Source organism: Pristiophorus japonicus, chromosome 3, assembly GCF_044704955.1.
Source record: "Pristiophorus japonicus isolate sPriJap1 chromosome 3, sPriJap1.hap1, whole genome shotgun sequence".
Taxonomy (NCBI): Eukaryota; Metazoa; Chordata; class Chondrichthyes; family Pristiophoridae; genus Pristiophorus; species Pristiophorus japonicus.
The window spans coordinates 60,607,867-60,622,738 of record NC_091979.1 but is presented as its reverse complement, the minus strand read 5'-3'; the positions used below and the strand labels follow the sequence as shown (position 1 = coordinate 60,622,738).

General features: G+C 48.0%; 1 protein-coding gene across 1 annotated transcript in view; it reads right to left on the bottom strand.

Moving 5' to 3' along the window:
* Positions 1-14,872, bottom strand: part of LOC139253819 (low-density lipoprotein receptor-related protein 1-like) — a 2,398,725-nt gene that overhangs the window by 118,062 nt on the left and 2,265,791 nt on the right. Inside the window, exons 73-74 of the mRNA XM_070873585.1 lie at positions 7,214-7,336; positions 3,372-3,506 (exon numbers count right to left, since the gene is read on the bottom strand). Coding sequence (XP_070729686.1) covers positions 3,372-3,506; positions 7,214-7,336 — 258 coding nt within the window. The remainder of the gene's footprint in view (positions 1-3,371; positions 3,507-7,213; positions 7,337-14,872) is intronic.

Genomic DNA, 14,872 nt, shown 5'->3' with positions numbered 1-14,872 from the left:
AGTACATGACATGAAATGACATATCGGGACCGAAATATAGCCTCCCAAAAAGGCCACTTACCGCCAGAAAGCGGAGGCCAGGCGGCAGAGTCAAGCGGCCGTTGACTTCCGGTCCAATGGCCACCTCCAGTGGAATTTTGCTTTGGGATTTTTCTGGCGGTCCCCAGTTCTGCCCCGCCGCTGCCAAATATCCTAAGTGCGTCATCAAAGGGCGCGCTGCCGATCTCCTGCACCTCCATCACACCTCCCGCGAAATTTAGCTGCAAACATATTTAATCCGCCACGCGGTGCCCCTGACAGCATTTTTTGTCGGTGCATGTTGGTTTCATGGTGTGAGCCATGGCAGCGTGGTGGCACTTCAAGGGGAGGGCACATTGCCGCAGCCGCCATATTTTGTTTTGTCGGCTGACTGCCAGGTCAGGCCGACAAGTATGCCCCCCGGGTTCGGCCGGGCCACCACCAGGCAGCCTGGCATCCCCTCTCGGGTGCCAGACTGCTGGCTTGGTCGAGACCCTCCCTGATGGCCCAGTAGACCAAATTTTTAAAGTGCCGAAGGCGCTCCCTTTTAAGTGAATGGGAAAGACGTAGCGACGTACACGGGTAATGATGTCATCTGTTGACTGACAGCGGCGGAGACTCCGTCCCGCCTCCACCTCCACCCCTCTAGATAACTTAGCGCCCCACTTCAGCCCCCATTATGATCATCTGCCAAAAAAAACCTGACAAAGAGCTAAATTTACCACAAGAGGCGACCTCAGCCGAAGCATTGAAAAAACACTTCAGGAGTGAGAGGTGCGACCCGTTTCGGGGGGGAGGTAAATTTTGGCCCCATTGTATCAAAAACATGAGAGACAATGAATGACTAGGTGTAGGGGTAAATCAGGTCTCAAATGGAAACAAGAGAAGCTGGCAAAATAGAGCAGTGCCCAAAGGCTGGAAGAGAAGAAAAGCTGGCCAAAACCAAAGGTCTAAATTATTCATGTTTTTCAGTTCTGAGGAAGGGTTCCACCCAGAACATTAATCATATTGAATGGCGGTGCAGGCTCGAAGGGCCGAATGGCCTACTCCTGCACCTATTTTCTATGGTTCTATGTTTCTATGCAAGTCAGCATCGGTTTTCCCCACAAATGGTGACCGACCATTTTCCAGCATTTTCTGTTTCTTTCCTTGAAAAATACAGCTTGGTTCAAACTTTGGCTTTGTGCCTCCTAAGTCAAAATGCTTCCTATAGTTGACAAATGTCCTAAGTGATCCAAGTGATCCAATATTCTAAGTGATCCAAGCAATGTTTAGATCAGTGGGAGTATGAAAGCAAGTTGTGAGGAGGACACAAAAAATCTGCAAAGGGATATAGACAGGCTAAGTGAGTGGGCTAAAATTTGGCAGATGGAGTGTAATGTGGGAAAGTGTGAGGTTATCCGCTTTGGCAGAGGAAATAAAAAAGCAAATTTTAATTTAAATGGAGAAAAATTACAAAATGCTGCAGTACAGAAGGATCTGGGGTCCTTGTGCATGAAACATAAAAAGTTAATATGCAGGTACAGCAAATAATCAGGAAGGCAAATGAATGTTGGCCTTTATTGCAAGGGGGATGGAGTATAAAAGCAGAGCAGTGCTGCTACAATTGTACAGGGTATTGGTGAGACCACACCGACAGTACTGCATACAGATTTAGTCTCCTTATTTAAGGAGGGATATATTTGCATTAGAGGCAGTTCAGAGAAGGTTCACTAGTTTGGTTCCTGAGATGAAGGGGTTAATGCATGAAGAAAGGATGAGCAGGTTGGGCCTATACTCAGTGGAGGTCAGAAGAATGAGAGGTGATCTTATTGAGACATATAAGATAATGAGGGGGCTCGACAAGGTAGATGCAGAGAGGATGTTTCCACGCATGGGGGAATCTAGAACTAGGGGGGCATAGTTTTAGAATAAGGGGTCGCCCATTTAAAACTGAGATGAGGAGGAATTTCTTCTCTCAGAGGGTTGTAAATCTGTGGAATTCTCTGCCCCAGGGAGCTGTGGAGGCTGGGTCATTGAAACTGAGATAGACAGATTTTTGAGCAATAAGGGAGTAAAGGTTAATAGGGAGCAGGCAGGGAAGTGGACCTGAGTCCATGATCAGATCAGCCTTGATCTTATTGAATGGCGGAGCAAGCTCAAACGGCCAAATGGCCTACACCTGCTGCTATTTCTTATGTTATAAGCTTTGTACTAATGCCATATACTTCCTTGTACTTCTGAATGCAAGAATACTCTATAAATAAAAAAAAACGTACTTGTAATGGTCTCATGATAACATATTTTAGAACCAGCTCCTTAAACTATGCCACTTTACCCCATTAATTGCAAAGGGTTGATAGCAATCATAGAAATTTATAGCACAGAAGGAAGCCATTCGGCCCATTGTGCCTGAATCTGATCCCACCAATTTCACTATCAGACTCAAAGGACACATTTAGGAATATGCAGTAGCTAAATCAACAGAGCTAAGTGTTGCTCACTGAAAGCAACATTCATTTTAGCTTAAAATTGTAATCTAGTTGATCTATATGACTCTTAAAAATAAATGCAGCTCACATCTTTAAATTAGCTTGCAAACTGTATCATAACTAAAATTTTCACGTTGTCAATTCACTTAACCTGGACAATAGACCTGTTCTGTCTTGCTTGCAGAATAATTAAGTGGGACTCCTGAAGTTATGAGAATATACTGAACTTTATAATGTACATGGGTTTAGCAATGCCATAAATCAGGCATTAAATGTGGCTATGGACAGAATACAAAACAGCCCAGAAAAAAAAAATGCCTCTTAAAAACTAAAATTAAATAATATTAAGTTTACCCTGAAGAAAAGACCACATTGGTAAAAAATTTGCTGACCTTAACACTTATAAAAAATATACAAAAGTGATTAAGACAGTTGAAATCTTGGTAGAATGAAGGCAATTAAAACGTATGTAAATATCTGCCAGTTCTTTAACTGATCTTTGTTGAGATGCAGGAGAAGAACTGGACTAAGATTCAGAGCACAGATCAGATCAAACAAATACATTTATAGTCAGAAGTCAAGCAGTGCCAACTCCATTAAGTTGGACGTTTTTTTTAAACTTCCTGATGGAATTATTAATATGTATGCATTTTATCAAGCGAACATGAAAAGAACACCATAGAGGACAGCCACAGCAATTCTGACACAAATACATCAATAAAACTGTCAAGCTTTCTTTGAAGGAGATGCACAAAGCCACACAAAGCATAGGACAACAGAATAATGTCCTCTAGCCTGGCAGACCAGCTATATTTAACTTTTATATAATAACAAAATACAAGGAATTATACTTGCATTAAAAATATTTGAATCAAGACTTACTTCTAGTACAGTCCTGTTCATCAGACCCACCATCAGCACAATCATTGAACAGGTCACATTGTAGCTCTACAGGAATGCACTTCCCATTGCTGCATGTAAACTCATCCTTCCCACATGGCCTCGGAATTTGCTTACCTATTAGTTAAATAGACAGAGTGACTGATGATGCATGATATAAAAATGTCAAAGTTTGAAACACAGAGACACAAACTGAAGGTTTTTCAATAAAGTTGGTAATGTGTAGTTCACAATAGTTACTTGTAAAATATCCATTTATGACCAAAACTGATGGTATTTATGGCCGAGAAGTTAGTCTGGGCCCGTCTATGATGCTGCAGAGACAGAGCACATCCAAATCAAGGGGTCCGAGTATCGATGGAAATTGGTACTCGGTCCTCACCCTGAATAAGTGGGGTGGGTTGCCACCGTTTGCTCCACAGGCAGCTCACCTAATGGGTGACATCAATTTTAAGCAGCCCGTCTCACTGGCAGCAGCCTTCGGCTAAGTCCCAGACATAGGGGGTTGGAGCAGGCTTTTTTTAATTTTATGGGTGTCGCTGGCAAGGCCAGCATTTATTGCTTATCCCAAATTTCCCTTGAGAAGGTGGTGGTAAGCCATTTTCTTGACCCGCTACAGTCATTGTGGCTACAGGGGGGAAGGTGATTGTGACTCCAATAGAGTCAGGGGATCACTTCTGCTCCTCCTAGCTCCACAGAAAGGTATTTCTTAATGAGAAAATAATTAAAAACAATACCTTTGAAAAGGATCAGTGACTAATTTGTCAGAGGTGTCCTTTAACAGATGTTAGGTCCTTAATTTACATATACAAGGATCGTAACACCAGTTTTATATGTCTAAATATTGGGCCCCACTTACTTGACAATGTGACAACATGCCATCCTACTGCAAAATTGGTATGCTTTGCACCCATTTTACACCTGTGAAATGGGGCAAATAATATCAGATTCTAGCCCATGTATTCAAAATGGAAAGCCCCATCTTCCTGGTTATATCTTCTTGTGAGCTTGAAAATTTTCAGATACTAATGTATTCTGATTCCTCTAATATGAAATTAGTCAGGGCACGAAGTCAGCATTACAACATTAATTCATTCACCACAGGCTATATGTCACATGCATCAGCTCACATTGCCTTTGCACAGCTGTAATAATTATATCAGCTGGCATTATCCATGATCAGGGACTGCTGTGTAAATTATGTAATTTTTAGTACAGAAGAATTTAGCACAGTTATTCTCACAAACCACAGTAAATGAACAATAATGGAACATACAGAGTTTGGTGCAGCAAATGCTACCACAGCGAGGGTAAATGCAATTCTTTTAGGCAAGACTCATAAAATCACAATCAGTTGCCTCTGCCAAGAAGCCTAGTCTTGTGCCCGAAAAGGTATATTTTCCCAAGTGATTTTACATTCTACCAACTTATTTGCCATCAGATTATACCATTGAGCTCTTGTTAATGTAACCAACTGATTTAATTATTTATAGTGACAGAATTCAACAAATTCTGCACTTAATATTCTTTGTGAGATTTAGCATTAATCTATTAGGCTTCCGAAAGTAAACATATCCATGCCATATACTGTACTTTTCAACAACAAAGGAGTATTTCAGATAGTAACCCAATGGTGGTCCAATTAAATCTTAATAGTTCTTTAAAATTTCCAATCACATAAAAATGTCCAGAAGGAAAATTATTAACATTTCTCTTGGAAATTTGAAGATAGCTGAAGAAAAATGTGATGCCCGTTTCCATTATCTCACACTATTCCTCTTCAGATACTTCAATTAAAACAAAAGAATACTGTTTAAATTAGATATCTTTTAACTGTAGTTGCAAATGTTTACACTGCTAAATGTCAATTTGCTTCAGTGGCAGCACTCTTGCCTCTAAGTCAGAAGGGCATCAGATATAGCCCTATTCCAGGGACCTGAGAAAATCCAACACTTCAGTACAGTACCGAGGGAGTGCTGCATTGTCAGAGGTATTGCGGCCTTTCATATGAGATGTTAAGCTGTGGCTCCTTCTGCCATGGTTAGGTGGATGTAAAAGGTGTACTGGGAGAATTCTCCAACTATTGTTCAAATTTGGAAAAGCAAAATTCAGCCAGGCAGAGTCAGCATGGATTTATGAAGGGGAAGTCATAGTTGACAAATTTGCTGGAGTTCTTTGAGGATGTAATGAACAGGGTGGATAAAGTGGAACCTGTGGATGCGGTGTATTTGGACTTCCAGAAGGCATTTGTTAAGGTGCCACATAAAAGGTTATTGCACAAGATAAAAGTTCACAAGGTTGGGGGTAATATATTAGCATGGATAGAAGATTGTCTAACTAACAGAGAACAGAGAGTCGGGTTAAATGGTTCATTCTCTGGTTGGCAACCAGTAACTGCCATAAGGATCACTGCTGGGACCCCAACTATTTACAATCTATGTTAACGACTTGGAGGAAGGGACCGAGTGTAAAGTAGCCAAGTTTGCTGGTGATACAAAGGTGGGAGGAAAAGCAATGTGTGAGGAGGACATAAGAAATCTGCAAAAGGACATAGACAGGCTAAGTGAATGGACAAAAATTTGGCAGATGGAGTATAATGTTGGAAAGTGTGAGGTCATGCACTTTGGCAGAAAAAATCAAAGAGCAAGTGATTATTTAAATAGAGAAAGATTGCAAAGTGCCGCAGTACAGCGGGATCTGGGGTACATGTGCATGAAACAGAAAAGGATAGTATGCAGGTACAGCAAGTGATCAGGAAGGCCAATGATATCTTGGCCTTTATTGCAAAGGGGATGGAGTATAAAAGCAGGGAAGTCTTGCTACAGCTATATAAGGTATTGGTGAGGCCACACCCGGAATACTGCGTGCAGTTTTGGTTTCCATATTTACGAAAGGATATACTTGCTTTGGAGGCAGTTCAGAGAAGGTAAATTAGGTTGATTCCGGCGATGAGGGGGTTGAATTATGAGGAAAAGTTGAGTAGGTTGGGCCTCTACTCATTGGAATTCAGAAGAATGAGGTGATCTTATCGACACGTATAAGATTATGAGGTGGCTTGACAAGGTGGATGCAGAGAGGATGTTTTCACTGATGAGGGAGACTAGAACTAGAGAGCATGATATTAGAATAAGGGGCCACCCATTTAAAACAGAGATGAGGAGAAATTTCTTCTCTTAGAGGGCTGTAAATCTGTGGAATTCGCTGCCTCAGAGAGCTGTGGAAGCTGGGACATTGATTAAATTTAAGACAGAAATAGATGGTTTCTTAAATAAGGGGATAAGGGGTTATGGGGAGCGGGCGGGGAAGTGGAGCTGAGTCCATGATCAGATCAGCCATGATCTTATTGAATGGCGGAGCAGGCTCGAGGAGCCATATGGCCTATTCCTGTTTCTATTTCTTAAGTTCTTATGTTCTTATGTTCTGAAATAGTGCCCTGGCCAAATTTACCCCTCGATCAACAATTTCGAAAACAAATTAAGTGGTCATTGACCCTGTTGCCGTTTGAGTCAAATGTGCATTAATTGCCTGCCGTGTTTGTCTACAAAAGAACAGCGACTTCATTTAAAGAAAAATAATTCATTAACTATGAAGCATTTTGGGACCCTGTGAACATGAAAGACACAGAATAAGTGTAATTTATTTCATTCTTCTTAATGTTGTTTCATCTTGATATCAAACCATAAATGTTGATTCACAATTCACAACATAATTGATTCATGACTCATTCTTGCTCGATTAAAATATGTGAACTGTTACCTCTGAAGCTCAAGATATTACCATTTAGAATATTAATATTACTATCTAAATAAAATGGATGAACGTACCACAGTCCACTTCATCAGAGTTATCACCACAGTTATTGATTTCATCACAAACTCGCTCAGGCCGCAGGCACACTCTCCCATTTTTGCATCTGAATGATCTTGTGGGTGGACACTGAAATTTTACTTTTTAAAACAAAATACAAAAAGTAACCTTTACAAACTTATAATGGATCTTTCTGTAATATACTAAAAGTCTTTCATATATCCATACTTCCTTTGTGAGTGTCACACTTATTTTCTGTTACATTTTCCTTCCTTTCTTATTGCCACAATACATTCCTGTTATGATTTAACTTAGCTATTTTATTTAATTACCGAAGATTGAGTTCTCTAAACTTGGTCACTAAGGTAGATGTTGCCTTTGTTTACTTACCTCTGAAACTTCCCAGTTGCATCTTCAAGATATGTGGTGCATGATGCCATTGTCCACAGGCCCACCCACCTTGTGGCTCTTAAAACCAAGTCTGTGGCTCAATATTGACTACTCTCCCACTCTTGGGTGCCATATTTCATGGCTACTTTCTTTCCCAACCATGGCAAAACCTCCAACCTAATGCCCGCTCTCCCCTTATTTAGCTACACTACCGCACCCAAAATGACCAGACAATGAGCCCCAGTCTCTGGTCTTGAACTTTGAATCCAGAGGTTCCCAGCCAGAGTCTCAAAATTTGTATTCCCTAAAGTTCCTTAAGGGGGTTTCTGCCTTGTTAAAATAGCAATGACTGGAAATGTACCTTTGGGAAAGTGGGCATGGGGGTGCGGGGTGATGTATGGGTAGTTTTGCCGCTAAGTACAATTGATAAAACTCAGCAAGTAATCAACATTCTTTATATTAATAGCAGAGATCGCTTAGGAACTTCTGCTCCCCCCCAAAGCTCCTATTGCCCTGCCCCCACTGTGACTGGACACCAAGTCCTGCTTCCAGGTCACTACTGGCAAACTCTTGAGAGATTTCTGCCACCGATCCCCCCAGGACCAGCTGCAGCAACCACATGGTGACTGGACCACACCCTCTCTAAGCATCCAAACATAAGACCATAAGAAATAGGAGCAGGAGGAGGCCATTTGACCACTCGAGCCTGCTCCGCCATTTAATAAGATCATGGCTGATCTGATCATGGACTCAGCTCCACTTCCCTGCCCGCTCCCTATAATCCTTTACTCCCTTATCACTCAAAAATGTGTCTATCTCCACCTTAAATATATTCAATGACCCAGCCTTCACAGCTCTCTGGGGCAGAGGATTTCACAGATTTACAACCCTCTGAGAAAATAAATTCCTCCTCATCTCAGTTTTAAATGGGAGCCGCTTAAGCTGAGACTATGCCCCCTGGTTTTAGTTTCCTCTATGAGTGAAAATATCCTCTCTGCATCCACCTTGTTGAGCCCCCTCATTATCTTATATGTTTCGATAGGATCACCTCCCATTCTTCTGAACTCCAATGAGTATAGACCCAATCTCCTCAACCTATCTTCATAAGTCAACTACATCATTTCCGAAATCAACCTTGTGAAACTTCTCTGGACAGCTTCCAATGCAAGTATATTCTTTCATTAAATATGGAGAACAAAACTGTATGCAGTACTCTAGGTGTGGCCTCACCAATACCTGTACAGTTGTAGCAGGACTTCTTTGCTTTTATAGGACTAAGAATGACGAAGAAAGCAATAAAGAAAAGAAAGATAGATTACGAAGGTAAACTTGCACAAAACATAAAAACAGATAGTAAAAGCTTTTATCGATATATGAAACGGAAAAGAGTGACTAAAGTAAATGTTGGTCCCTTAGAAGATGAGAAGGGGGATTTAATAATGGGAAATGTGGAAATGGCTGAGACCTTAAACAATTATTTTGCTTCGGTCTTCACAGTGGAAGACACAAAAACCATGCCAAAAATTGCTGGTCACAGGAATGTGGGAAGGGAGGACTTGAGACAATCACTATCACTAGGTGGGTAGTGCTGGACAGGCTAATGGGACTCAAGGTAGACAAGTCCCCTGGTCCTGATGAAATGCATCACAGGGTATTAAAAGAGATGGCGGAAGTTGAAGCAGATGCATTTGTTATAATCTACCAAAATTCTCTGGACTCTGGGGAGGTACCAGCGGATTGGAAAGCAGCTAATGTAACGCCTCTGTTTAAAAAAGGGGGCAGACAAAAGGCAGGTAACTATAGGCCGGTTAGTTTAACATCTATAGTGGGGAAAATGCTTGACGCTATCATTAAGGAAGAAATAGCGGGACATCTGGATAGGAATAGTGCAATCAAGCAGATGCAACATGGATTCATGAAGGGGAAATCATGCATAACTAATTTACTGGAATTCTTTGAGGATATAACGAGCATGGTGGATAGAGGTGTACCGATGGATGTGGTGTATTTAGATTTCCAAAAGGCATTCGATAAGGTGCCACACAAAAGGTTACTGCAGAAGATAAAGGTACGCGGAGTCAGAGGAAATGTATTAGCATGGATAGAGAATTGGCTGGCAAACAGAAAGCAGAGAGTCGGGATAAATGGGTCCTTTTCGGGTTGGAAATCAGTGGTTTGTGGTGTGCCACAGGGATCGGTGCTGGGACCACAACTGTTTACAATATACATAGATGACCTGGAAGGGGGGACAGAGTGTAGTGTAACAAAATTTGCAGATGACACAAAGATTAGTGGGAAAGCGGGTTGTGTAGAGGACACAGAGAGGCTGCAAAGAGATTTAGATAGGTTAAGCGAATGGGCTAAGGTTTGGCAGATGGAATACAATGTCGGAAAGTGTGAGGTCATCCACCTTGGGAAAAAAAACAGTAAAAGGGAATATTATTTGAATGGGGAGAAATTACAACAGGCTGCGGTGCAGAGGGACCTGGGGGTCCTTGTGCATGAAACTCTTTTGAGTTTACCTGAAAATAAACATAAACATTAAAACCATGCCACCCGCCTGGGTGACACAGCAGACATTTTCAAGGCCCCTTTTTTTTTTCTTTTTTTTTTGGTTTTTTTTGGGGCGCTAAAATCAAATTTTTCCAGTGCCCCCTATAAAAGGGGAGGGGGACACTAAAAGCACCGGCAATGAAAACAAATTAAACTTTAAAACGTAAAATCAAATTAAAATTTGGTTGCCGGGCGTGATGATGCACTCCAGTCCCTCCGGTGCCCACCTCTCGCGGAAGGCCGCGAGCGTACCGGTGGACACCGCGTGCTCCATCTCCAAGGACACCCTGGACCGGATGTAAGAGTGGAAGAGAGGCAGGCAGTCAGGTTGAACGACCCCCTTGACCGCCCGCTGCCTGGACTGGCTGATGGCACCCTTGGCCATGCCCAGGAGCAGTCCTACGAGGAGGCCTTCGGACCTACCCGCTCCCCTCCGCACAGGGTGCCCAAAGATCAGGAGAGTGGGACTGAAGTGCAGCCAGAATTTCAGGAGCAGCCCCTTCAAATAATGGAACAGGGGCTGCAACCTCGTGCACTCAATAAAAACATGGAACACGGACTCCTCCAGACCGCAGAAATTGCAGGCGGCCTGGGAGTCCGTGAACCGGCTTAAAAATTTATTGCACGGCACTGCTCCGTGCACCACCCTCCAGGCCAAGTCCCCGATGAATAGTGGGAGGACCCCTGCGTAGAGTGCCCTCCATCGGGAACCCCCGCCTCCTCCGGACGGCAAGATGGTACGCCATGGCGTGTCCGGACGGCCGGCGAGGATGGCAAAGTTGAGAGTGTGCAGGAGCAGCCCGTACAGGAAACCCCTCCGCGCGGAACTGAAAGGCACGGAGGGGATTTCCCCGAGGCGGCTCAAGTTGTGAGGCGCCGGCCCCCGAGGGAGTTTCCGGGGTTTGGCGCCGATGAGGAATTCCGTCCGGACGGTGGTCAGTTCGGACGGGATCTCCCCACGTGCTTGAGCCTCCTCGATGCACCTAACGGAGTCAGGGCCCAGAGCTGTTTTTAGCGACTCGATGGCATCGGCCGCGTGGCGGACGTTGGCAGAGTTTAGGCGCCGCGCCAGCGTGTCTGGCGCCATCCAGCCCGCTCCTCCGCCATCGAGCAGGTCCCTGACCCTGGTCACCTCACCAGCCACAGCCCTCTCTTCCGACCGCCACATAAAACCTCGGTCGTGGAGGTACGGATTCCCGAGCAGCGGCTCCTGCAGGACGGCCGCCACTCCAGCCGGCTGAGAGCTGCGCTTGGTGGAAACTTTGTTCCAGACCCTGATGAATTCCCTGTAAAAGACAGGCAGCTCCCGGAGGGCGGTCCTGGCACCCCCCAAGTTCACAAACAGGACCGCGCTGCTGGTGGAAGAAATACCTCGCCAGAGCACACCACCTAGGAGGGGGCTCGACGTAAAGGTATCTCTGCAGGGTCTGAAGACGGAAAGTCGCGAGCTGGGCGCTGACGCACACCAACGACTGACCGCCCTCCTCAAGCGGGAGACTCAAGACCGCAGCAGAGACCCAGTGCTTCCTGTTGTTCCAGAAGAAGTCCACCAGCTTCTTCTGTATCTTGGCGACAAACGCAGGGGGAGGGGTCAAAGTGACCAGCCGGTACCACAGCATGGTTTATGACTAGCGCTCGACCCCTGTAGGACAGCACTCGGAGCAGTCCTGTCCAGCGCCCTAGGCGAGCGGCGACCTTGGCCTCCAGCTCCTGCCAGTTCGCCGGCCAGGCTCCCTCGTCGGGGCTAAGGTAGACTCCCAGATAGAGGAGATGGGTCGTGCTCCAGGCAAAAGGCCTGAGCTCCTCCGGCAGGGAGTCCACCCGCCACTGACCCACCAGGAGTCCGGAACATTTCTCCCAGTTGATCCTGGCGGAGGACGCGGCCGAGTAAATCTCCTGGCACTCACGCATCCTCCGCAGGTCAGCGGGATCCTCTACCGCGAGGAGCACGTCATCGGCGTAAGCCGAGAGGACGACCTCCACGCCCGGCCCTTGCAGAGCCAGTCCCGTCAACCTCGTCCGCAAGAGGCGCAGGAAAGGCTCCACGCAAACGGCATATAACTGGCCGGACATGGGGCATCCCTGGCGCACCCCTCTCCTAAAGCGAAGGGGCGCCGTCAAGGACCCGTTAACCTTAATCAGACACTCCGCGGCGGCGTACAAAAGTCGGATCCGGGCGACGAAATGCGTCCCGAACCCGAAAGCGCGCAGAGTTCCGAGCAGATAGTCGTGATCCACCCTGTCGAACGCCTTCTCTTGGTCGAGGGATAGGAAGGCGACCGACAGACCAGCCTCCTGGGAACAATGGATGAGGTCCCGGACCAGATGGATGGTATCGTGGATTGTCCGGCCCGGGACCGTGTAGGACTGGTCGGGGTGGATCATGTGGTCCAGCACGGCACCAAGGCGAGCAGACATCGCCCTGGCGAAGATTTTGTAGTCCGTGCTGAGGAGGGAGACCGGGCGCCAGTTCTTAAGGAGGCGGAGATCGCCCTTCTTAAGCAGCAGGACGATGACTGCCCTGCGCCAAGAGAGGGGCATCTCCCCGGTCGCCAGACTTTCCCCCAGGACCCGCGCGTAGTCGCTCCCCAGGACATCCCAGAACGCCCTGTGGAACTCCACGGTCAGCCCGTCCAGCCCCGGGGATTTTCCCCTCGAGAGCCGGGCGAGGGCACCGGTCAGCTCCGCCAGGCTTAGTGGAGCTTCCAGATTTTCGGGGCCCTCCGGGCTGACCTTCGGCAGGTCCTCCCACAAAACTCTACGGGCTTCCTCGCTGGACGGATCCGGAGAGAACAGAGCCCCGTAATATTCACGGGCCCTGTTGTTGACGCCCTCCGGATCCGAGACGAGAGAGCCGTCGTCGGCCAGCAGCGTCAAGAGCTGCTTACGGACACTCTGCCTTTTTTCCAGCGAGTAGAAGAAGGGGGAGCCGCGGTCCAGATCCCGCAGGAACCGGATCCGCGACCTCACGAACGCGCCTCGGGACCCGACGAGCTGCAGGTCCTTCAGCGCGGCCTTCTTCGCTTCGTACACCGTCCGCAGGGCCGGTCCTGGACGACTTGACCGATACGGGCTTCCAGGTCGAGCACCTCTTTTTCTAGGCGCCCGACTCTGGCCGCCCGCCTCTTGGTCGACCCCCTCGCGTACTCTTGACAGAAGACGCGGACGTGAGCCTTGCCCACGTCCCACCATAGCCTCAAGGAGGGGAAGGCCCCTGGCTTCCTTCTCCAGTCGGACCAGAATCGACGGAACGAGTCCTGGAACCGCACGTCCTCCAGCAGCCGGTTGTTAAAGTGCCAGTACGCGGACCCCGTCCTCGCCCGGAGCGAAGCGAGCTCCGCCCACACCAGGTGGTGGTCCGAACACGGCACCGGCCGCATGGAGGCCGCCGGGACGCAGGAAACGTACGCCCCAGACACGTAAAGGCGGTCGACTCTAGACCATCCAACTCCAGGCCTCACCCAAGTAAAGGCGCTGGAGTCGGGGTGGAGATTTCGTCAGACGTCCACCAAGTCGAAGGACCCGACCAGGTCCCTCAACTTCTCCATCGCCGTCATGCACTGCGGGGCACCGGAGCGGTCCCTCGCCTCGAGGGTGCAGTTAAAATCCCCCCCGAGGACAATGCAGTCGCCGATGTCGACGGAGCCAAGAAGAGCGGAAACCTCTTCAAAGAAGCGCGTTTGCTGCGGGCCGGGCTGAGGGGCGTACACGTTTACGAGATGGAGCGGCACGTCCCCCAGGCGAACCGTTACGTGCAGCAAGCGGCCTGGCACGGGCTCCTCGACCCCCAAGATCTCCGGCTGAAAATGCGGGCCCAGCAAGATGGCCACCCCACTAGAAATGGCGGTGAGGTGGCTCATGCGGACCTCTCCTTGCCATTCCAGGAGCCACGTGGCTTCGTCTCCCGGAACGGTGTGGGTTTCTTGCAGGAAGCACACCGCATATTTCCCCTCCCGCAGGAGCGAAAAATTGTCAAATCTACGGCGTGCCCCTCTGCCGCCGTTGATGTTGAGGCTGGCTATGGTTATCTTCATGGCAAAAGCATAGTGCAACCTCTACCTTAACCTATTGTGGGGGAGGGAGCGGAGTCTTTTGTTGAACTCCGCTCCCTCCGCAGCCCAGCGAGGAGTCCCTCGAGCTCGCTTAGCTCAAGGTGTTGCGCCTTTGTCAAGGGCCCGCCCGCGGCCAAGGTTTTAACGGCGGCGCGGACGGACCCCTTGATCAGCTCTGGCTCGGACCATTTTTCCAGGGCCAGTCGGGCTTGGTTGCAGTGACCCCGGCTCTGGGCCAAAAAGTCCCGGAGTTCCTTTGCAGGAATGAGGATGGTCTCGGCGGCGGCTGCGAGCAGATCCACCGCCTCGCTGGCGGTGGTCTCTAGGTTTTCACCCGCGTCCCCCACCGAGTCCCCGTCCTCCTCCGGGAGGTGGCCGCCAGCAGCCGGCCCATCGACCGCACAAGGTACGGCAAATGACCCGGCCGCTCCAACCGGCCCTGGCTCCGCCCCGATCCCACCCCCAGGATCGTCGGCAGAGGAGTCCCCACTGGGCTCTTTTAAAAATGGTGCTGGGTCGGGAAAAGACAGCGGAAGGGGTTCCCCCTCCGCTCCAGGAACCGGGGAACAAGGAGAGACCCGGCCATAGGAAATCCCCAGGCTCCCCAAGTGCTCCAGCTCCAAAGCAAGGGGCGAGGGTGGGTGTTCCTCCCCCTCCCCGCTGCCACCCCCCGGCCCAGCA